Source organism: Magnolia sinica, chromosome 16 (assembly GCF_029962835.1).
Source record: "Magnolia sinica isolate HGM2019 chromosome 16, MsV1, whole genome shotgun sequence".
NCBI lineage: Eukaryota > Viridiplantae > Streptophyta > Magnoliopsida > Magnoliales > Magnoliaceae > Magnolia > Magnolia sinica.
Genome location: NC_080588.1, coordinates 68368664 through 68392930, shown reverse-complemented (window position 1 = coordinate 68392930; position 24267 = coordinate 68368664). Strand labels below are relative to the sequence as shown.

General features: G+C 40.1%; 2 protein-coding genes across 2 annotated transcripts; one reads left to right on the top strand and one right to left on the bottom strand.

Moving 5' to 3' along the window:
- Positions 1-1829: 1829 nt before the first annotated feature.
- Positions 1830-11413, top strand: LOC131229757 (guanosine nucleotide diphosphate dissociation inhibitor At5g09550-like). The gene is made up of 13 exons (XM_058225778.1): positions 1830-1976; positions 5106-5168; positions 5264-5347; positions 5977-6084; positions 6207-6379; positions 7158-7269; positions 7573-7653; positions 7735-7797; positions 8665-8766; positions 8866-8990; positions 9501-9711; positions 10112-10186; positions 10779-11413. The coding sequence occupies exons 1-13, from the start codon at positions 1890-1892 to the stop codon at positions 10830-10832; spliced, it is 1338 nt and encodes a 445-aa protein (XP_058081761.1). The 5' UTR covers positions 1830-1889; the 3' UTR covers positions 10833-11413.
- Positions 11414-13943: 2530 nt separating this feature from the next.
- LOC131229759 (very-long-chain (3R)-3-hydroxyacyl-CoA dehydratase PASTICCINO 2A) lies at positions 13944-22951 on the bottom strand. Its single transcript, XM_058225780.1, has 9 exons — positions 22672-22951; positions 21985-22096; positions 21245-21263; positions 20068-20156; positions 19931-19984; positions 15272-15342; positions 15109-15190; positions 14266-14362; positions 13944-14158 (listed from the first exon to the last, which is right to left on the bottom strand). The coding sequence occupies exons 1-9, from the start codon at positions 22740-22742 to the stop codon at positions 14088-14090; spliced, it is 666 nt and encodes a 221-aa protein (XP_058081763.1). The 5' UTR covers positions 22743-22951; the 3' UTR covers positions 13944-14087.
- Positions 22952-24267: the final 1316 nt, after the last annotated feature.

Sequence of the window (24267 nt, the reverse complement as noted above, 5' to 3'; positions counted from 1 at the left end):
CGGTAGTCAATATTTAAAATTAAGAAATGCCTTGAGCCCCAAGTTGCATTGGGATGCGCATAGCCCGATTGCTTGATCTAGACTGTATATTAATTGAAAAGAAGGTTTAATGAGCTACCGTACAAATATCACAATAATCTAATAATTGTACCTATCTGAATTTTAGTATTTAATTTGGACGGTTGAGATCATTTTCACAAAATAGGTCCAGTCAACACTTTGATCAATTTATTTCTAATTCTTGGAGCCTACCGTGGAGTGCTTATGATTCTAAAGAATCACTTTTTAGGCAATCCTAACCATCCCATCGCTCGGAAAAAGGGTCTATGGCTATAAAAATAAGGATAAATCAAGTGTAGATTGGATCATCTAAGCAATATGATTCTTGGTCATAAAATGTGATATAGACTTAATAGGGAATTCAGATCAATTGGACTAAGTGACAAATGCAACTAGAAGGACAGTAGCTCATGTAGCTTTATGAGCAACATCATAGTCATCATTTAAACATTATCCTAACTAATTGGAGTTGGCTACGTGAATTCTTTTTAATCATTTTATTCTGTTATAACTCTAGTATAAACTTTTTATTATGTTCTTTTGGACTTTTTTCTTATCTTTTTATGGCCTTCAACTTATACAAACTCAATCTGAGAGTAGGGGAGCATTTTTCTATAAAATTAATATTTAATATTTTAGTTATAAATATTATTAGCTGAGTAGGAATATGGATATGGTCCATGTCAGATCATAGAAGTTGGGTGATAAAATAATCAGATATTTGTATTATAAAAATAAAAAATAAAAATTAATAGGATAAAACAGCCTACTTTTGAGTTCCATTTTCTCCCGCCGGATATGTTGGGTGATTGGGAAACAGATCGATTGCCAGCCCGATGATCTTGACCAACAGTCCCAGATGATAGATCCAACTGACCACATCTAGACCCGATGGGTCCAAAATGGCATACCCGAACTGGACCCAGTATCTAAACAAAAACTGGACCATGATCTATTAAAATGTGCTCAGGTCCATTGGTACATGTGGCCCAGGCCCGAACCCAACCCGGTAAAAGATGAGATGGGTCCAGGCCATTTACAACCCTTCAATCATCCTTGTTCAAAACAAGACCGGGAGCGGATTAGGTGTTACCCGGATAACAACTTAGCGGGCATTACCCGGCCAACTTGATGAGCTTTTTGTAAATCTATGCCGTCCATCCGTTTTCTCATATCATTTTAGGGGGTGATCCCAAAAATTAATAGATAAAAATCTGAAGTGGACCACACAACTGGAAACAGTGGTGAATGACCATTAAAAAGATTTTTTGGGCCACAAAAGTTTTGGATCAATCTGATCTTTATATTTCTCTCTTCATCCAGGAATGGTTGAACTTATCAACGGGTTGGATGAGAAGGAAACGTTACGTCGGGCATTTAATGTGGCCCTAAGAACTTTTTAAAGGTGGACATTCAATCACCACTCTTTCCTGTGGTGTGGTCCACCTAAGATTTGGTTCTACTTAATTTTTAGGAACGCGTCCTAAAATGGGTGAAGAAACTGATGGACGGCGTGGATATACAATACATCATTAAGGTGGGCCCCACGGTAAGGGTAACACCCACTAAGGTGTTGCCCGGGTAACCCCTAATCCTCTCCCATCAGGACCCGCGCCGAACTTACCTCTCGCGGTTGCAACGTGGAGAGTAGCAGTGCACACTCCAAGCTCCAAAGACCTGTTCTCTCTCTCTCTCTCTCTCTCTCTCTCTCTCACACACACACACACACATTACAATCCATCGCTTGCATCTACTTCATTTCATCCCTCTCTCTCTCTCTCTCTCTCTCTCTCTCTCTCTCTCTCTCGCAACTGCTTGCCTCCTTCGCGATGGATGAAGAATACGATGTGATAGTGCTTGGGACAGGCCTCAAAGAATGCATCCTCAGCGGCCTTCTGTCCGTCGACGGACTCAAAGTATTCCATACATTTCATTTTCTTCACTCCTACGATATATGGTTTTCGACCAGCATTCAATATCAACCGTCTGATTTTGGTTCTATCGACGATTGGTGATGATCCACGTGGCTGAGAGATCCGGGCCATTCATCAGATGGGAACCTCTACGAACATGCCTTGGCCCAAAATTCAGACTGGCCCACTCATCAGGCGGGAGGCACTTGTGCATTGAATATAGACCGTCTGTTCTTGTCTTCTAGAAATTCATTTTTCTTAAACCTGTTTCGGCACCTGATGAGTGAAGCAGCTTGATTTTTGGGCCAGGGCGCATTACTGGTGGGCCACACCTGATGTATGGACCGGATATCTTAGCATATGCCGTCAGATGAATGGCCTAAAAATCTCCTCCATGGAACAATCCCGTGGTGGCCAGCAATACATGGCTGAGAAAAGAAACACAGGCTATACGGAACCTGTCGCAGGAGTTTCCTGCAGTCGGAAGCTAATGGGGCCCACCGCGATGTTTGTGAGAAATCGATCCCGTCCATCCATTTTTCCATCTCATGTTTAAGATATGAGGCAAATATGAGGCAGATCCAAAACTCAAGTGGGCCGCACGGCAGGAAAATGTGGGTAGGGAAATGCCTACCGTTGAAATCTCCCTGGCTCCACCGTGAAGTTTACATGCCATCCAAACCGTTCATAAGGCTATTCCTACTGGGATGAACGGAAAGCACGAAAATATTAGTCTAATCCAAAACTTCTGTGGCCCCACAAATGTTTCAACAGTGTATGTTCAGTCCTCACTGTTTCCTGTCCTGCAGCCTACTTGAGTTTTGGATGTGGCTCCTTTTTGGGCTTCTGTCCTAACATGATCTGCAAAAACGGATGGACCGGGTGGATTTCTCACAAACATCAAGGTGGGCCCACCTAGCTTCTTGCCCCCTAACTTTCTTGGACTGGGTGTCGCAGCCAATCGGTGCACTGGCTACACAGCAATGGTCCACATTCAACTGACAAATGGCTGAGGATTGGATGGCTAGGATATTCTAACCTAAAATACCCAAGAACAGTATTTATATCCTTGGGTCGAGTACCGAATAATTCCTCGGCCCAAAGATTTTCATAAGATCCTCAGGCCTTAAGCCTGCACAGGTGAGGCACTTCCTTTGGTATCCGGACCATTGATATAACGGCCCACGCCTTGGATTGACAGCTCCTTGAAAATCTCCCCAATGTAACAATCATAGCCTTTCACTCATTGTCCAGCAAATATACAGTTCGGGCGTGTTTGGTCCTTAGAATAAAATGATATTGAATTGTATTAGATGGGATTAACATCTTATTGTACAAGGATTGCATGTCTGAAAATACCATGGTATTTTAGCCATCCAATCCCATGTTTGGGATAAAATTCTTGCCACGGAAAATACTGGATTAAGCCAAATCCTGTGTGGTGGACCATAGAATTGTAATTAATGGACCAATTTTACAACGGATGTTGTTCACTTGTACACATATATAACCAGAATGTCATGTGTAAATGGTATATATGGATGGACAGCATGGATGAACGCAAGCATCAATGTGGGCCCACATGTGTAGTGGATTTCAAAATCCACGGAGATCCCGCTTGAGACCAAATGCAATTCCATGTACCAAATGCAATTCCATCTCGTCTAATCCCAACCTTTTTCATCCTCCGGCAGTTCAAATCCAATGGAATGGTAACATAAACCAAGCACCTAGGATCTTCGAATATGGCAGATTTTTGGGACATGGTCCAACTGGTGGGATCCATCAGATCTACATTCCAGATAAACAAACGATGGGCCCACTTATACAAACAGAGAACGTCGATGATGGTCATTTGGTTGATTATTTCCTTCAACTGCACTGACATATGGATTTTATTTTTATGTTTTTTTATTTATACTATAGAAAATTTATATTTATTAGACAACGGCCATCTAATATTATTATTATTATTTTATATATATATAAAAGTTACTCTAAATAAAATTAATAATTCTAATTTATTGTCCCCACGAATTCCTTATATCCAAGCATGATGGTGGATCTTGATATGAATTTCAATACTACATTTTTATTGTTTCATGTTTTTTTTTTTTTTCCTTTTATTATTGTTTTTTTTTTTTTTTTTGTGAGATACTACTTGTGAACTTTCCATTCATATCGATTAGTATTCTGGCCAGTTTAGTGCAGTATTTGCGATACATTCGGATATTTAAACGCATGCTGGTATTCTTATGAATGTGGTCAGTTTAGGGTGCGTTTGGATGTGCAATTAAATTGAATTGTGAATACACAATTCAACCAATTGCAGAGTAATGAAAATGCATTGATGTTTCTGGTATGAGTAGAGAAGTATCCTTAAATTCCAATTACATTCTTTTCAAGTTCACCTTGAAACTAGGTCTGTTTGGCAGACACCTGAAAATGGGTTCTTTTCATTTATCTAATCATAATTATGTATTGAAGCTTGGAACTAAGTTCTGTTTGGTAGTCGCCTGAAAATGGGTTCATCTCATTTTAGCTAATCATAATAATTATGAATAGCTAAAATGAGATTAACCCATTTTCATGTTTCTACCAAACAATATGGGTGTGTTTGGATTCTACCCATTTTTCACTCTTCATTAAATTTGCAAGTGAAATACAGATGTCTGGAAGCGGCTCCTACTCATTTCTTTTGTTGCTTGACTGCCTCTTACACAAGTGTAAAAATAGGAGATGTTTTTGAAAAGCCAAACCGCTCATCAGATTCGCCGTCACAAATATTTTATATATATATATATATATATATATATATATATGAAATTTTGCCCATTGGATGCTTGATTAGGGCACAATTTCGTATTTAAGTACAGGTTGTTGTGTGCTTCTGAAAGGTGCCGACTCCCGTGTGATCGCCTAAAGAGCAAAATGTATTAAAACACAATTTTAGTGAGCATCCAAACATTATCTAATGTAATTTTAATTTGGAGCCTGATCTCTCAATATGAATACTAAGGTAAATGCAATTGGGTCATTTCAGCTCATAGAACTAATTATTGCAATTCCTTTCAATGTCACATCCAAACGCAGAGCTCTCTGGTTCTAATTTCGTGTATTTGTTCGATGCAGGTACTACATATGGATCGAAATGACTACTATGGAGGAGAGTCTAGCTCCCTCAGTCTCACACAGGTGCTTTTGCCATTGATTATAATCTAAGTGTATTAATTGTTTGATGAATACATTACCCATGGAGCTCTCTCTCTTCTATTTTTTTCTGGTTTCAGCTTTGGAAGAGGTTTAGAGGCGATGAAAAGCCTCCAGAGCAGTTGGGTTCGAGCAGGGATTACAATGTCGATATGATTCCCAAGGTATCAAAGATTTCGTGGCTCTAAAAATGTTAGATGAATATGATAACAGTCGGACTCTTTTCTGTATAATGATCGAACGACAGAAGTAATGTTCTTTTGCAAGACCCACCTTTCAATTACCCAGCTGTTGATCTGTTGGCCCATGTAGGAAACAACACAAAACATGGAATTGTTTTGAAACACACCAACAATGCCATCATATCTCCCCTAGCATTTGATCCTAGCCATCTGAAGAAGATGGAACATACAAGCATAACCCATATTCTACATTTAACGGGTCCGGTCAGATGGTTAGGATCATCCAGCTGGGAAGATTTTGAGGGTTATCTCTGGTCACCATGTGGCCTACAATATGAACACTTTAGAACACCAAAAGGTGGGCCCAACATGTACAATGTATTCCTTCTTTGTTATGCATTCTGCATTTGATTTTGCGGTTGTGCCCAGTAGAGAGGTGAGAAGAAGAGAAGAGAAGAGGGGAGAGAGAGAGAGAGAGAGAGGCAACAAAGCTTGTGTTAGCCCCATCTTTTTTTCCTCATTCATCTGCATTCCCCATAAACTTGCATATAATGCCACTTCCTGCATTTCTCCATGCGATCTAAAAAGGCGTTATTGATGTCCCTGGGCAGTTCATGATGGCCAATGGAATTTTGGTCCGCGTCCTCATCCATACCGATGTTACTAAATATCTGAGCTTCAAGGCCGTCGATGGTAGTTTTGTTTACAACAAAGGGAAGGTATGTCATTTTGATCTCTCATAATTACTGATCATTTCCTTTAATCAATGCAACAGTTACAGTTAAAACTTACAACCTTTCAGACACTTTACACTTACATCTTACTCTATCATAATCATCAGATTCACAAAGTGCCGGCTACTGATGTGGAAGCATTAAAATCCCAGTTGATGGGTCTCTTTGAAAAGAGACGTGCTCGGAAGTTTTTCATTTACGTGCAAGATTACGAAGAGAGCGATCCAAAATCGCATGAAGGGCTAGACCTCAACAAAGTCACAACGCGACAAGTTATTTCGTATTTCTCTCATCTTTACCTATGTTTCTAAGTGTTGTTCTGACTAGTGTTGTTGATTCATCCGCTTCGATTTACAACTGCCAATGGGCGGCCAGAGTCCCAGGTACTGGCCGGGCCCATTTCCAAATTTCAAGATTTACAACTGCCAATGGGCGGCCAGAGTCCCAGGTACTGGCCGGGCCCATTTCCAAATTTCAATTTGTGCTTGTCGGCATGCTTCATGGCCTTTTTTAAACTACGCTATATTTTTCTTTTGCACTAAGTTATTGTTTTAGAGTTTAATTTGGCCATATGCTCTAATGTTCTAAATTTCACCAGCTATTGATTTGTATGAGTTGTCATAGCTACAAACTACGTCAGTTCTCCGTTCTGAATCCGATGCAAGTAGTTGTGGGTCAGGCCTTGTTAACAAGCAGATTAAAACCCACTGAAACTGAGTCAGGTAGTCTGACTCGAGTCACTTTTGCCGGAGAATGAACCCGGTCGCACAACGAAACATATTTATTTTGGAAATGGTCCCCATGCATCTCATCCATTTCAGCAAAAAACCGAACAAGCTGCGAATTTCCTTAGTATTTCTTTCTTTCCAATATAAATTGGTTCTTGATAAATAGAATTTTGGCATTGGTAGTAAAAAATGTTAATGGTTGTTTATGACCGTTAGATATAAAATCATGTAGCAAACCTGTGGTATCAAATTTTCATGTTCTCTCCATTCGAGGTTGTGAATTGGATTGCAGTTTTTTTTTATTTTTTTATTTTTTATTTTTCTATGTAGGAAATATGGGTTAGATGACAATACGGTTGATTTTATCGGGCACGCATTGGCACTTCATAGCAACGATAACTACTTGGATGAGCCCGCATTGGATACTGTAAAAAGAATGAAGGTGAAAGTCATATCAGCACTTCCCGTCATATCAATACCAATGGTTTTATCACTAAAAAACCACGCATTAATTGGGTCTTAAATTTACATATATTATCTCTTCCATTGTATTAATTCACCCCAACAGAGTTGTATTTCTTACAACCTTGTACATTCACTTGCATGTCTTCTTCTATTTTATAAGTTAAGAGGATTGAGAATAGAAGACCATTAGTGGTGAATGGGTGGTCTATTGCCAGACACTTCTTTCATATGATGGTGGGATTTATGAGATGCTAATTGTTTTGGCAATTGTTCTACATAGCTTTATGCAGAGTCCTTGGCACGATTTCAAGGAGGATCTCCATATATTTACCCACTCTACGGATTAGGAGAACTCCCCCAGGTCAGTTTTCATCCATAACCATTTTCAATCCGTTTGGGAAGTTTCCCAAATGCTTTGACATCGCTGTCTCGCAATTTGCAGGCGTTTGCTCGTCTAAGTGCTGTTTATGGTGGCACCTACATGCTCAACAAGCCTGAGTGCAAGGTACTTTTTTCGCCTTCTGAAATCGTTGACTGCTACTGTTTCCATCCGACAAGAAGACTCACGCATAAAACACTCCTGCTATATCACGTTTGGAAGCACCCCAATTTGACATTTGGTTGAATATGTTGGTATGTCACTTCATATTGAACTTTGTGTTTGACTGGCATGGAAAAAAAAAAAAAACATAAATGGGCATGTTTTTCTTCCCTGAAAAAACAATTTCATTCATTGAGTCTCGCTGCATGGCTCAGTGGTAGCACTCTGCATTTCAACACTGAAATCTTGGGTTCAAGTGCCCATGTGGAGTGTGTGTGTGTGTGTGGATGGGTGTTTGTAAAAATAAAAAATAAAATTTCATCTGTTCAAGTATAGCTTGAAAATAATGAAGTCTTAAATGGTGGGAAAGCTTTTTGCCTGCCCGAATTCCCAAGGTTCTTCAAATAATACTATTAGCTGTATCTGTTGTGGATCTGATTTTATTCAAGATCTTGCTCTGATCCCATATGTTTAAATCAGTGGAATAAGAGAAAAAAGGAATAGAAGAAAGAGAAGGAAAAGAAGGAAAAGAGACAATTTAATCTTCTTGGAAATGATTCAGGAGATCATGCGATACCATAATAGAGTAATGCACCAATCAGAGTACTCTATGTGTTTTCTTAAAGCACTTCCAAGAGATTTCACATTCCACTCCACTTGCCCCTCTCTGATTGGTGCAGTACCGTATTATGGTACTTCATGGACTACTGTATCATTTCTCTCTCAAAAAAAAATTTATGGCATATAATCCTAGAACAAAACATAACAAAATAATATGGGATATTGCAGAAGTTCTGAAGTCTGTCACCTATGATTCTGTGTATACGACAGGTAGAGTTTGACGAAAATGGGAAAGCTTTTGGTGTGACCTCTGAGGGAGAAACTGCTAAGTGCAAGAAAGTTGTATGTGATCCTTCCTATCTACCTAACAAGGTAAACTAGGATTGATTTTCAAGAGTTTAATTATTTAATCGTGGCCTTTCATTAATTCCTCAAATGGGCCTTTGAATTGTGACCCACTAATTCTGACAGGTTCGGAAGGTTGGAAAAGTCGCTCGCGCTATATGTATAATGAGTCATCCCATCCCACATACCAGCGATTCTCAATCAGTGCAGATTATCCTGCCACAGAAACAGCTCGGACGCAAATCAGATATGTATGTTTTCAGTACTTACTCCTTATGGTTTATGTGTATTTGTATGCATATGAAGGGTGACAAAGGTGTTTGAACCAACACGATCGAGAATGGTATTTGTCAAATACAAGTGATATATCAGCCACTCATCAAGTGGGTTTCCATGCTCAATATCCACATGTAGCTGACCTGTGATTGGACAGGCCAGTCTTTTAGACCATGGCCTTTTACTGGCGGGTTCAACTGGATGAATGGACTTGATCTTGCAATGCACTGCATGCATATCCTCAGCAGTTGTATTGTTGGTAGATAAGCAACATCGATCCAAAACGAATCATTGATCATTCATAGCCAAGAAAACAAAAACCTAAGAATGGGCCACACCAACAAACAGTCCAATCACTGCATCAACACTCGATTGGTTACAGTTGTGTGAACTGGTAAAGAAGGAAAAACAAAAGAAGTGTAGGCCACTAATGGACTGAGTATTCAAGCCTTCTCAAGACTGCTTGATTTCTATCTGGATTTTAGGTACCTGTTTTGCTGCTCTTATTCTCATAATGTAGCCCCAAAAGGAAAATACATTGCTTTTGTTTCAACTGACGCGGAGACCAACAATCCCGAGGTTGAGTTGAAGCCTGGAATAGAACTGCTTGGGCCTGTAGAGGAGACATTTTTTGACATCTACGACAGATACGAACCTACCAACCAGAACGACGGAGACAATTGCTTCATATCTACTGTACGTATATACTACTTTTTTCCCTTATTTGCTTTGGAAAATGCTTATGTTGCTGCAGTTGCTATCTAAAGCTGTGTTTGGATGCACAATTGAATTGAATTGCAATAATTTCATTCAATAAATAGCATGTGATCAATAGCATTCTGAGTTCAACTTGAAATGCTTGAATTGTGCCATTAGGAGCTTTGTCATCATTAAAAATAAGGTTTCACCCCAAGCGGTCTCCTCTGTTATGAATCAAATGAATTGGAATAAAATGTAGTCGAGTATCCAAACGTGGACTCATATTACCACTAACTGATCACTAAAAAAAAAAAGTGGATTGGTTTTCCATCATTTTCTGTTTGGATTTTTTTTTTCCACGTTGCTGATCAGGTATTTGAATTGGAATGTATTACAGAGTTATGATGCAACAACGCACTTCGAGTCAACAGTAGCAGATGTGATTGATATGTACAGTCGGATAACTGGAAAGGTAATTTTGGTTTTTAATTCTCATAAATTAAAAAACGCTCGTTCTTAAATTGTTACTTTTACTTTAGGGTGTGTTTGGTTGCACTAAATTTCATGAACTATCATGAAATTCTGCACCAAGTTGGACTGGTCAATCATGAAATATCATAAGTCTCGTGATACCAACCAAATGAACTCTTGGAAATATTATATATATATATATATCTATCAAAGTACACTATTTCTGATGAGAAACACATTGGAGAGAGATCCCATCATTGCAACAAAACTATCATATTTTCTCTGAACCTCTACGTATAAGACTTCAGCTGGGACTGCTTGCACGTACACAACTGTGTGGGACATCCAGGCTATGCATTAGGTGGGCCCCAACATGTACTTGACCTGACATAAAAATCAGGCCAACCTACTCATCATGCAGGCCATGTGTTGATGTAGAATGTGGACCATGTCAGATTTTTTTTTTATCATTCACTACTAAAGACTACCTGTGAGCAGACAACTTGGACTAATTAATTCACTCAGCATCACACACAAAAATAATGCAAGGCTTGTTTTAGTAATTGATTTTGTTTTCTTGTCTCTTGGTTCAGGCTCTTGATCTAACTGTGGATCTCAGTGCCGCAAGCGCTGCCGCTGAAGAATGAAATTCCTAATATATTTTGCTATTCATAAGTTTTTGTGGAAAAAGCTTCAAGGACTCCAAACATTTCTGTTTGTTGTTATTTCTTTCATTAACCATGAAAATTTCTACGCTCTGATGTTTCAGTTTCCCTTTCTTCTGTTTAAAATCAACACATTGAATCTATTTATGGCTTGCCAGACTTTTTAGTTGAAGCTCCTTTCTTATAGTTGTTGTCTCAAGTGCTTGTGGATGTGTTTAGGCCTTCTTAGTAAGAACTTCCATGCTATTTTATTTTTTTTTTTGCATAAACATTCCACTCCATAACATGAGAAAGTTCCCTTTGCTGCCCTTCCATAAACAGAACTCAACTGTTTGTAGTGTTTGGATGCAGCACCCGATAGTTGTTGGTGTGACTCCCATGCCAACGAGGCACATGTTTGTGGCAGTGATTTCAGGAAAGTTTGTGTATGGCATTGGCTATCAAGAGTAAACATGTTCATTGTTTGTGGATTATATATAAGAATTGAGGGAAAAAATTCAAAAGATGGAATAGATAAAGGACAACATCTTTCTACAAGAAGATGGAACAAAGAACATGGAAAGCTTATCCCTACTTTTGGTGCTGGGGAACACATTATTTTATGCATATGCATCACATGGGCCAAATATGCCACTAGTGCAATTGTTCATGTTCAAGCACCGCACATGTGCCACATGTGCCCCGCTACATGTGTCACCATTCATCCCACATTGGCTAGTCCATTTTTTACTATCTTTTTCAAGGGTGTTTGACAAATAGCAAACAAAATAGTTAGTCATAACCTAAATGGCCCTTTTAAATTAACTTAGCTCAAATAGTCTATTTGGAACACAACATCTTCTTTTCTTTTCTTTTCTTTTTTTTTTTTCTGTTTTTTTTTAACACATGCACTCACACCCCACACACACCCATGCACTCACACCACATTGGATTTTCACCACAATGGGTACTCGATCCCATGACCTTGTGTTGAAACTCTTGCGAGTCTACCACTAAGCCATGAGTAAGGACCCTCTTCTTCTTCTTTGCATCCACACAGCTCTGCCCTAAGCGGGCCTCCAATTCCTACTCTCTTTTTTATCTTTTTCTTTTTATCCAAACCACTCGTGACATATGGGCAGCTTCTAAAGCTATCTCACTTGCATTTGGACTCTACCGGGACCTTCCAAATGCATCCGTGAAATGAAAGTGGGAGAAATGATAGCATGCCAAAACTTTTCTCCAACCACTCCTTAACATGTGTGGATAGTGAACCTGGGTGTTCATTCAGCGACCAGCATCTTCTTCTTCTTCTTTTTTTGACGACACAAGGTATCCTCGCCCTTTTTTGAGGCGAGACTATTCCCTGCAGATATGCACAATCACCCGCAACCACGTGTATCAGGTAATGCCAAGGAGGGGAGTCGAACCCACACCTCTAGGGAGCAAACCCACAGTGATGGCCGCTCGCCCAAACCTCGTCGGGTAGTGACAATAGTGACCAACTATCGATGGGCCATTGCCTTGAAATCATGCCAATCTAACAGTAATAAAACAATTGATCCAGTCATTTGCTTTGTTGAAATCATACCAATTGATGGGCCATCGGAAAAACATAACCATCCATTTGGGGTTTTTCCACACCATCCCAGCAACTAGCGAGTTTGAAACTAAATCACACCAAATTCTCTGCACTTATCCATGTCAAGGGCAGCCAAAACCCTCTCGAGGAGTCTGAACAGCCTCAATCTCTCTGCAGGAGTAGTGCTTCACATCGCCTGAGCACGTCAATTCACAGTGAATGATTCAACAGCATTCTAAGCCGGACGTACGTTGTGCATGGCCCGGGCAAACAGATTATGAGCATCCAATGAGGTAAGATTGTGCATGATGCTTTGTGCAATATTGGAGTTCTTGAGGAGCAAATCAAGCATATGCTTCTTACATTATTTGCTTCCATGTTCACCTGCATGCATCAATGGCTATTGTGGTTGGGCCAGGGTGCCTGCATACTGTGATGGGCTTCACCATCGAATTTGGAAGTCTTTCCAACTAGGTGACTTGTGACTTGTTGGCAAGCAATTAACACTAGTTTAGGGCCTGTTTGGATACCACCCATTAAGTTACTTTTTTAACTTAACTCCCTATCAAAGGAGACCCCACATGATGGGTGGTCCACATCAAAATTGGGTCCCACATTATGGATGACCCACATCAAGGTGAGCCCACATAGTGGATTGTCCACATCAAAGGCAAACCCCTAATGATGAATGGCCCGCATGATGGATGATGGATATTAAGGGTGGACCAAACAAACTTGATGAATAAGTACTTATATGATGTGGGAAACCATTACTTTTCTACTTTTTGGCTGATAAGAATGTTGTTTGCCAAACATACTTATTTGCTAAATAAGTAGAAACTAAGATAAACTACTTGAGGCATAAGTAGCTTATGTAAAGTAACTTACGATCCAAACGCCCCCTTAACATTCTTCTTCATCCCTTACATGTTTTCCCAAGTTTATCATCAATCAGAAAAACAAAATACTAAAATGAAAACACTAGATGAACCGATTGCAGTCCCAGTGGATCCAGCCTGTTTGAATCATAGTTCTAAAACTTGGCGACTTAAATTCGAAATGTGGCTGAGCCAACTTGGCGAGATGTCAAGCCGAATCACACCATGAAACTGTCAGCTCAACTCTACTCAAAGCGCATCATGTGCTTGGGAAGCAAATTCTATAAAATGTAAAGTGGGTTTCGAACCCGAGTCCTCTTGCCGAGGTTGTGATGTCTCTAACCAGGAAGCCAAGCTCTACATGCTTGCATTTTTTCCCATTATTTTTATATTTTATCTATAGATCGCTATTCAAAATATCCATAAATAATATTAATTTAATTATTAAATATCCATTCAAGTCAAGCAAAGACTCATTGGAGTCTTCAAGTCAACCCAACCCGGCTAGAAATTGAGTCTAATCAAGTTTTTGAGTTTCTGAACTATGGTTCGAATATCTCTGTTTAATAGAAAATCCATTCTGTTCCAGAAACTAACTAGACAAAAGATGAGTAGCAACAAAAACACTCAAATCCCAACCCACATTTTCCAGAATACCAGACAAATCGATCCATTGATATCACAAGCCTCAACATCGAATAACATGTGAAATTCGAATTGTTCCAACATGACAGGTAAGTTACACAAAATGCATGTATCATTCCTAAGAAAGTGGTACAAAGCCTACTTATCTTTCATCTACTCTCGTTTAGATTTGGAGAGAGCTTTCTTCCTCTGCCCCAGCATATATTGGTACATGTGTGGGCTGCCTGAAACAATCCAATAACAGAACATGGTCAGCTATCAATCTTATCAACTATGCAACAGAAATCCACAAACATATTTGATCAAACACTAATAAGGTGAAGTTCCATGCCTGGGACATAGATTCCAAGGGCTAGGATCGAGGCATAGAAATAATCAAAAGAGAAGTTCCATTTGTTGGGCATCCTTACGCAGTACTTATCAGACCCCTGAAATCATCTCAAACAGAAACGTAAGGCACCCATGAGAAGAAAAACAAATAGCAGCATTCATAAACCCAGACCAGATCAGACAGTTGGACTGAACCAGCCCACTAAAAAAAAGGATGGGTCACTAGAAACCTATTTTTTGGAAGGAAACTGCTCGAACCATCTACGTCAGGTGGCTCAAGCCCAGCCACCTACCTAGGTGAACTGGTGAAACCTTTATGTTCTGCATTCATTCAGATGCTATCCATTCCGCCCTACCATTAAAAAAAAAAAAACTCCACCGAACCGGGCCACACATCATATAATTCTTTAGGAAGGGAAATACTAAAATATAGTAATGGTCTAAACGTGACTAAGAAGAAATCACCAACATTGGTGACTAGGATATTCTAATGTAGAAATTATTTAGAGTGGGATCCATCCACAGCAATCCATATCATACCTACAGATTGGATTATGGAACGATGGGCCCCACTTAACTAATTAAGAACCCGAGTACATTGAACATTTTTTTGCCAGACAAGTTGCTCGGGTCAACTTGGCCTGACTCAGGCACATAGCCGGAAGTCCATAACAATCCGTCCTTGCTGGCCCGAGTCAGCAGAGCCTACCCAGGGTTTTAAGACTTGCGCTATTTGCTGCATGTCAGGTCTAACAACTCCCAAGTCAACTTAGTGGCTTCACAACCCAAGTTTTAAAACCACGATGTTAAGGAGGCCAATCTGATTTATCATTGAAATTATTACCTTGATGTATGGCAGAGCCGTATAAATTAGACCAACCTCGCTGGTGATGCCAGTTGGGTACAATACCAAAAAGGTGCTGTACCTGCATAGATTCAATTTCACAGAATTAAATAATTTCTAAAAAGATCAAGATTGCTTTGAAGTCATTTGTAACGAGCTATACCTGAGCCATAAAAGCCAGGAAGGTGCAACTCCAAGTGCTTCCTTCATGCCAAAGAAAGAGTATCGAATAATCTGCAATTACAACTAGCATAACAATGTTCAGACTACAAAAAGAGATTCATTTCTGTTTGAAGTTCATATTTTGAGAAGACATTTGGAAAATGCAAGTCATAGTTTTGTATACCAAGATGGACTGCCGTGAAAAAGCAAATGGCAACAGGGATAATCAAAATATTAGATGGAATAATCATGAAAATTTGAACAATTCTAGGCAGAATTCAGAATGGATTCCAATTATACAAATTTGTTTACAGATTCTTCTTTTGTTTTCTACATGTGCAGCTGGGTCATGGACACATGTAAGGGTGACATATGAACTGTATAAATTCTACGAGTACATGAAATATCTAAAGATTTCATATTTCTAAATAAATCACTGCATAATTAAATAAAGAGAAGGTATCAAGTCCAACCAGTTGGACCAAAAGTTTTCATCCACCCAGCATATACCTTCCAACCTGTCATGTGTGGGTTACACCCAACCCGTCCAATAGCTTGTCCCCATCATGCGGATCACCTTATGCTAGCCACATCCACTCATTATGTGGACCACAATTATGTTTTCTTATTTATCAACGGCTATAAATTATTTTTAATGGCATGGCCGGTCCGATGAGTCAATGGTGGTGGACTTTGCATGAAGTGATACTCATCGTGGGGCCAACCTATCGGAAGGATTGGATGTTGCACACATGTGGCAGGTTGGAAGTTATTTGCTAGGTGGATAGTAAACTATGGTCCAACTGATTGGACTTGAGACCTCTTAAATAAAATATGATACCCACGCAACACACACAAAAGAATACCAAAACAAAATTAAACATTAAAATCAGGTTTTTTCTCCCTTGATTGTGCCATTAGTGGCGTGTCTGAAAAGGCCATTTTAAAACATTGAAGGGTCCTTGTTAGACAAGGGTCAGCATTTTTCTTCTTCTTATCCTCTCTTCTTCTCTGAGAGAGAGAATGCCATGGAATGTTATAGAGTTCTATGGCAAGGGACCGTGGCTCAGAAAGCAAAGGTACGTGCTGAGCATACTGTATCATTGTTCAATAAAAATGATGCACGGAGATCCATCATCCTATAATAGAACCATGTTCTGTCTATATTACCCACTGACCCTGCATAAAGCTGGAAAAGCACAAAGAAATGGAACTACCAGAAATCAAAGATGCTTTCCCTACAACAGTGGGAGGCATGGATTTAAACCCAGATAGAAAGCTAATCAATTCCATCAAGCAACTGATCAGCTCTAGTTTGGTGTTTACACTCACGGATCCTGCTGAAGAAGATGCATATACTAACAGAACATGATGCCTATCTTCTTTCTTCTTTTTTTTAAGGTTGCATTAAAGAGGATAAAAAGATATGAAAGCAAATAAAGAAAAGGACCCAGAAAACAATGGGGCGAGATAGATAATGCAGCAATCAAGCAAAACAGCAAAAACAACTGACTGGGTTAAAGATTTGAAATGCTTAACCCAGACAGGGAGCTAGGCTATGATGCTGAGCCATTCATTGCCAATCTCAGAGACTGACATTCTGACGAACAACTTGGATTGGGACAGTTTTAGGCATTCTGCCTTTTCTCGCCAGCTTTCCCACATCTAGATTCTTGGCAAACTAACCGTTTAAGTTTTTCAAAGACTCAACTTTAGAATTAACCTCCTGATTCCATCAAAGTTAACTGGAAAATCCAAACGCGAGAAATTGGAATCTATCACTAATGTCAGTACCTTATGATCAATTGATCTCAGAGAGCCGTGAAAATTCAACAGAATTGTTCTTCTTGGAGCTAGACCAAACTGAGAATCAGCCTGACTTCTCTTGCGCCCATACCATCGCATCCCTACAAACCAAGCCATAAACAGTATTTTGAAGCCTTTCAAGAAGCCACATGAACTCATCCACTTCCTCATCCAACACCACACCACTCCACCACCTGAGGTTAACTGACATTGATCTATACTGATCAACAGAAAAGTTCCTCTTGGAGCTACACCGAACTGAGAACTGACCTGACTTCTCTTGCACCCATGCCATCGCATCCCTACAAGCCAAGCCACAGAGAGTATTTTGAAGCCTATCAAGAAGCCGCATGAACTCATCTAGTTCCTCATCCAACGGGGTTTCTCCAGCAAGGTGGTAACCACACCACTCCACCACCTGAGGTTAACTGACATTGATCTATACTGATATCTGCATCCATAGCTGGCCTCGCCAACTTCAGAAGCTCTTCATGAAGCACCTTCTCATCTAACCAAATATCTTTCCAAAAGCGGATCCCTTTCCCATCTCCCAAAGAAAACCTGATGCCCTTCTTAAACTTGGTCCCCATTCTGTAGATTGCTTTCCACATCGCCAAGGCCCTATAAAACGATGAGCCTCTCATCCACCACCCCTTTTCTTGAACGTCATATTTCTTAGCTATCCCCTCCCTCCATAAATGGTCCTCTTCTGAGCCAAACTTTCATAACCATTCGCCTAACAATGCTGAGTTCATTCCCTCCAAATTCCTTAACGCTTGCAAACCTCTTTCCATTTCAGCAAATGAAAATTTTCTTATACATCTGCACCCCACCACGAAAAGCCACGTCTCAACCTCTCCAACCTATCCAAAAGAAACCTCGGACACCTGAAGAGAGACATGCAGTAAAGCGGCAAGTTTAACAATGCCTCCTTAAAGTCAACCTCCCAACTAAAGAAAGGTGTTAGCATTTCCCCCGTGAAAGGTTCCTCTTTACCCTTTCGATAACCTTGTCCTAGAAGCATTTTGGCAGTTTACCAATGTATAAGCCAAGATACATAGTAGGAGAGAAACCCACTCAATAGCCAAAAATTTCCTCGAAATTCTCCAACTCCTCAGACAGACCAACCCCCAACAACTCGCTTTTGGAGATATTCACCTTCAATCTTTACAACACCTCCAAGCATCTAATTATTTTTCTCAAATTGTCCACCTCGGACACTGTCATGTCACAAAAGAGAATGGTGTCATTGGCTAACTGCCAGTGAGATATTTGATCGTCCTCTGTCCACTTTGAATCCACTCATGAGCCCCGCCACTAACCCTTTATCCAACGTCTTGCCCAATGCTTCCGCAGCCACCACAAAGAGGAAGGGAGAGATCAGGTCCCCCTGTCAAAGACCGCTTGACACCTTAAAGAATCCTTTCTGAGACCCATTCAAAAGCACCAAGAATTAACCAATCAAATACACTCCTAAACTCAGCTTCACCATTTCTGCATGCATCCTGTTTAATATTGACAACAAGGAGCTTTTGGACATTTTGGCCCCCACGATTGGTCTTCGTATCGACGGAAACTTTGGATATTCAAAGGATATGGTAAGAGATTTCAAATGAAGGTAGGGTATTTTGGGAACTGAAAAATGTGGTTGTTGTCAATCATATGGTTCAAATATCACCCTCAAAAAGCTTTTGAGCAGCTTTTGATTCAAGAAGTGTTTGGACAATTTTACCCCTGTAATTAGTTAGAGAAAAGTGCATTGGTCATTTTTATCATTTCTCTCTTCTTCATGCAAGTAGCCCACCAAGGTATGTAAAAACGGTTACATAATGGCCGTTACGTATACGTAACAGTAACGGTGACCACCGTTACACGTGGCGGGGTCATAATGGCCATTATGGAAAAAAAGGCCCATGACAGACCTGTAATGGGGGTAACGGCCCCATAACGGTCTGTTACAGGGCTGATACAGGGTTATAAAAAATAAATAAATTTAAATTTAAAAAAAAAAAAAAAAGACATAACAGCTATTACGGCCCCCTATTGTAACAGCAATGGTGGTGGCCATTGCGGTCACCATTACAGCTATGAAATACCATGATCCCACACCCATTCTCCTCCTTTTGCATGTAACCTACACGGAAGACGATCTTAGGGAACCTATGCAACATAGACTCCACGGTGCCATCATGGTGACTCTGTTTACATCCACTCTGTACATCTAGCGCGCTGGCTCAAGCTAGAATGTCAACTCAAAAAATAGGGAGACCACAAACACAGATGGGCCACAGTTGGAAACAGTCAAGATGGGCCGTCCACTGTTCAACTCTTCTCTCTTTCTCACCCTATGTGTGTACGCACCTATCCTCGCCCTTTCCCTCCGTCTCTCTCTCTCTCTCTCTCTCTCTCTCTCTCTCTCTCTCTCTCTCTCTCTCTCTCTCTCCACATGCGTTGCACATGCCACATCCCCTAGTTCTTTCTACCATCCAATTCTAGGTCAGCTATATGATTGTGAAATCAATGAGATGGGACAACTCTAAAAATGACCCATTTGGGGCAGTGCACCCTCGGAATAGGTAAATTTTCTCCTACAATAAATGCTAATGTTCAAAATAAATTTGAGGAAGTATCAATTCATTGGAACTAACAAATTCAACCTTTTTAACATTAAAGAAGTGGTAAGTAAATTGTCAGAAACTGAAAATCAAATTGCCCATTAACTAAGAACTACTCACCACCGTAGACACAGGAATTAACAATGCAACACCAAATTAGCCAACAAGAGTAACCTCCTAATCGAAAAAATTTCAGGAGATGCGATGAATTCATTTCATAATCATGTAAGAACCCGCACCTCTGTGATAGACCAGCTGATAACCAGAGAGCTAACAAGCAAGTGTGTTCGAGTCTACAGATGAAATGTCATTTTGTTAGTACAATTCTTTACTTTAAGTAGTAATAATAAATGTTTATTGAATGTAGCACCATTACCTCAGGGAAACTCCACAAAATACCCCACGTTACAAACAACCTCGAACTGATCTGCGGTAGTGTAGCAGATACCGGAGATCTTACCAGACCTTCTCAAGACCAAAACAGAGAAAATGAGAAGAAGGAAAAAAATCAGTGCTGCACAAATATCAGCTCCTTTAAAAGAAACTATGATTCACATGGCCTGAAACTACTGGAATTTTCATTCAGGCCAGCATTTAGTATGGGTCCCACCTATAAGCGACCCAGACAGCTCATCTGGTGATTCCCCTCTGTTAATAGGCAATACAAGACAAACTGTTCCCACCAAACAATCCTAGCCATCCTTTTTTTTACAGCGAATGCACAGTCAGAAGGAAAGAATATACCTAGTGGATATGCAATGGAAAGAAGCCCGCTGACTGAATGGCTAGGATTGATTGAGGGATGTGACTTGGTCATCCATTCATGGTGGTCCCACCAGATGATGGTGGATTACTGAAAGGTGTGCACACCTAATGCAACAAAATGGCCACACGTGGCGATTGATCAAGATTTGAAGAAAATGCCCGCATCTCACACAAGCACGCTCCACGCGTGTGTACAAGAAAAGAACCACCTTCCTTTTTTAGCCATCATCACTTTCCATTTTTTTCAAATCTCTAAATTAGGAGATTTGCTCTTTCTTTCATATCCTTATTTTTAGGCAGGAAATAATTTTAAATATTTTCTTATCCAAGTATCTTCTTATTGTAGGCATTTTCCTAATTATAGAATGCTTGTTACTTAGGTGCTTTCCTATTTCATAGATTTTTAGATTTTATATCTTTTATTACAGATTGTAAAGTTGATTATAAATAGGACCTATGTCCTATGAAATAACACAACTTGATCAATGTTCTCTTTATGAAATTTTCTTCTTTTCTCTACGGTGGCTGTTGAAGGGAGGGAAAGTGATCTCTAGTTCTAGACTAGAAGACTACTGAGCTTGCTCACAGTCTTGCATTTGTGAACTCTAGCATCCGGCTAGAGGATTGTTGGATCTTGCCCACAATCTCTATTTTTTCTTATTGATTTATTTCCTTTCCCTTTTGGGTTTGCATCACCACCTGTACATCTCTCTTTTACTCATAAATTCTTACTATAATTTAGAATCAGAAATTATCTGGAATAATCCTTAAGGGGGGAAATTCCATACCTACAAGACCGTGAAGAATCTGCGAACAAGAAAAACAAAGAATAAGTACAGAGCATGAAATATATCGAACATCTTCTAAATTACATGAGAAAAAGAAGAGGAAGATGATTGAATCTACACTTGCATACACTTATAATGCATTTTGGGAATTGAAACAAGGAATTGTCCAGTGCTCCTAGTTGCATGGGGATGCACGAACAGTCCAAATGGTTTATCTTGAGCATCCACATCCATCAGGTCCAGCCTATGCTTCATAGGCCACAATGCAAAAATCATACTGATCAGATGATTCTATCCATCCAAAGGTAGGCCATCTTCAACCATTCAAATTCTTTAGGATTTTCTGATCAAAGCAATCTTTTGGGGCCATACACAATCCATGATGAACCGCACCAAATGAATGACTAGAATTGTTGATTGGAACTATTCTCCCATAAATAATTTTGACCATCCATTTCGCACACTGCTGATTGGACTGTTAGAATCGTCCAATAGTGTAAATTTTGCATGGTGACCAATGAAACATGGTCTGGACATAAAGGACAGTCCAGATCAAGCCATTGGACTGCCCGCATGCCCCCACACAAGTACAGGCATTGAACTGCTTCTTGATTTGATTCCAAAAGGGGGAGATGGGTGTATGCAAATCAATCATGGTCAGTGTAATTCTGTAAATAGTGGCTCCAAGAAAAGAAAATTCAATAAGTGAAAGGAAATTCCACCATCCTCCGAAGACATACCTCCATGACCGCTGCTGTCTGCGCAAGCTGCAGAGGCTTTTCAACCGCATCATACACTTTCTCATGCCCCGATTCATTCAAAGTTTTCAAAGCAAGATACAAAACCTGCAACCTGCAACAGCAGCAACCAAAATTCAAATCCAACATCAAAACTAAAATGATCAAAATATGGAAGGAAAAAAACAAAAACCACAGCATGCCACCCTTTATAATCAAATCTAAACCACCAAATAGTGGGACCGAGTATAGATTGTTCATGTGTCCAAAATCAAACTGATCAGAGAATCCACGCCTCCAATTAAGGGACGTTCGTTTGTTGAATTTGAACCGTCCATTAGATCTCCCCCAATCGGCCATTTAACACCACAACTTAGCTTGATTTTGGGTGGTAATCCATCTAAACTGGTCATGTCCTCAAATCTGAACCGCCCAAAATAGTGGAATCCAGTACAGATTGGTCATTTCCCCAAAATCAAACTGGTCACAGAATCCACGCCTCCGATTAATTGACATTCGTTTGTTGAAAATCTGCACCGTCCATTAGATCTCCCCCAATCGGGCAGTAAACACCACACTTCAGCTTGATTTTTTAGGTCATAATCCATCTACACTGAATCCCACTACTTTGACGGCTAGGATTCTTCCAGTAGTAAGTAGCCACACAGAGAGAGTGGAGAGGGAAATTACCAGCCGTAGAAGACGGTCCAGTTGTAGATTGAGAGGTAAAGACGCCTGAGAGTCGATAAGAATCCGGCCATTGCTGCTGCTGATGGGAGACTTGCGAGATTATTGCAAGGCTTGAATTTTATAGAATGGGAGAGGAATGAGAGAGAAATAAAGGAGGGGGTTGAGATGGACGGTTGAAAATGATTGATGAAGTGAGAAGAAATTGCATTGAGTATTCTAGGTGAGAGCAGATAAACAACCCATGCTTCCGTAAATGTTCCTCTTCTGCACTCAACGGCCTCCATTACAATATATAGGAGGACCATACAGTGAGTTATTTGATACTCCGGCAGCGTATGACGCTTGATAAGCAGGCACTCAAAAAGTTTACGCCTGGCATTTCCTAACTCGATTAAACGGACTTGATTGGGGTTCCTACTGTCTCTAATTAACAGTTCCAAAATCAGATTGGTGGAGCAATCCTAACCTCTGATTCGTGGACACTTGTTCGTGTAAATTGGACCGTTGGATATTTTTATTTGAACCGTTCAATAAATGTCCATCAATCTGATAATCGATCAAAAAACTATAATTTTTATTTCATGGTATCTGTAAACTGGAACGATATTTTGGACATTTTAAAGATTATTAATTGCATTTTGGTAAGTAATTTCTGGGTGATTGTGCATCATCCATCATACTTTATCATGGTATCAAAATTTTCCTCAAGCGTGGGACCGATTAGATCAGCAGTATATTCTTGAGTAGAGCTGGGCACGAGACCACTTAGACCGACTTGTTTGGAACCGACCCAAGTCGAACTAAATGAGTGAGTCGATTCAAACAGTGAGTCGATCCAAACCGAGTAGGCTTCGCCTAATCTGAACTTAAATCGAGTCAAGTCTGAGTTAAACCTAACTCAACTTGGATTTAGGTGTGTGTACACACACATTCGCTAGTTTCTAAGTATATCTAATTCTACTCGTCATACCCAACTCCGATCCAAACCCAAACTTTCTCTATCTCCCTCTTCCTCGCTCCCTCCCTCATCCTCCTCCTCTTCCAAGTCTGGCAGCCACCCACCACCATCACCACCCTCCTTCTCCTCCTCATTTCTCTCTTGTCTCCACTGCCTCCCTTCCTCCCTTATCTCTCAATCTAACTCGGTACCAACTCAACTCGACTCAGTACTTTTGACCAATTTGGCCTCGATCCAAATTAGTCCGGGGCATATCGGACTCGAATTAGGTCAAACATACTAGACTCAGTACTAAGTCGGGTTGAATTCAGGTCAGGTATATTTCAAAACCGAATCGAGTCGGTCAACCTTAACTCAATCCGACTCAACTCGATGCCCAGCTCTATTCATTAGACACACGTGTCCAGTTATACACATGCCCGAATGTGTCATTGCTTGGTGGCCCACAAGGTAGATTTTACCTTAGCCCAAAATCCTGCGGTCCACCAGAGTAAAGGGTAGCTTCTTTCTAGCAAGGCTCTTCAAGAAGTTGGTCTTTCTTCTCTATCTTCATCTCTAATCTCCATCTCTATAGGCTTTTAAGACATTTTTTCAAGAATCTAAACAAATAAAATGAAAAAAAAAAAAGACTTATAAAA

Coding starts and splice junctions, on each gene's coding strand:
- LOC131229757 (XM_058225778.1), top strand. CDS start 1,890: ATGGATGAAGAATACGATGTGATAGTGCTTGGGACAGGCCTCAAAGAA. Junction 7,798..8,664: donor TCAACAAGCCTGAGTGCAAG/GTACTTTTTTCG, acceptor TGTATACGACAG/GTAGAGTTTGACGAAAATGG. Junction 10,187..10,778: donor ACAGTCGGATAACTGGAAAG/GTAATTTTGGTT, acceptor CTCTTGGTTCAG/GCTCTTGATCTAACTGTGGA.
- LOC131229759 (XM_058225780.1), bottom strand. CDS start 22,742: ATGGCCGGATTCTTATCGACTCTCAGGCGTCTTTACCTCTCAATCTAC. Junction 19,985..20,067: donor TTTTGTGGAGTTTCCCTGAG/GTAATGGTGCTA, acceptor TTTCATCTGTAG/ACTCGAACACACTTGCTTGT. Junction 15,343..19,930: donor TCAGCTGGTCTATCACAGAG/GTGCGGGTTCTT, acceptor TTGTAATTGCAG/ATTATTCGATACTCTTTCTT.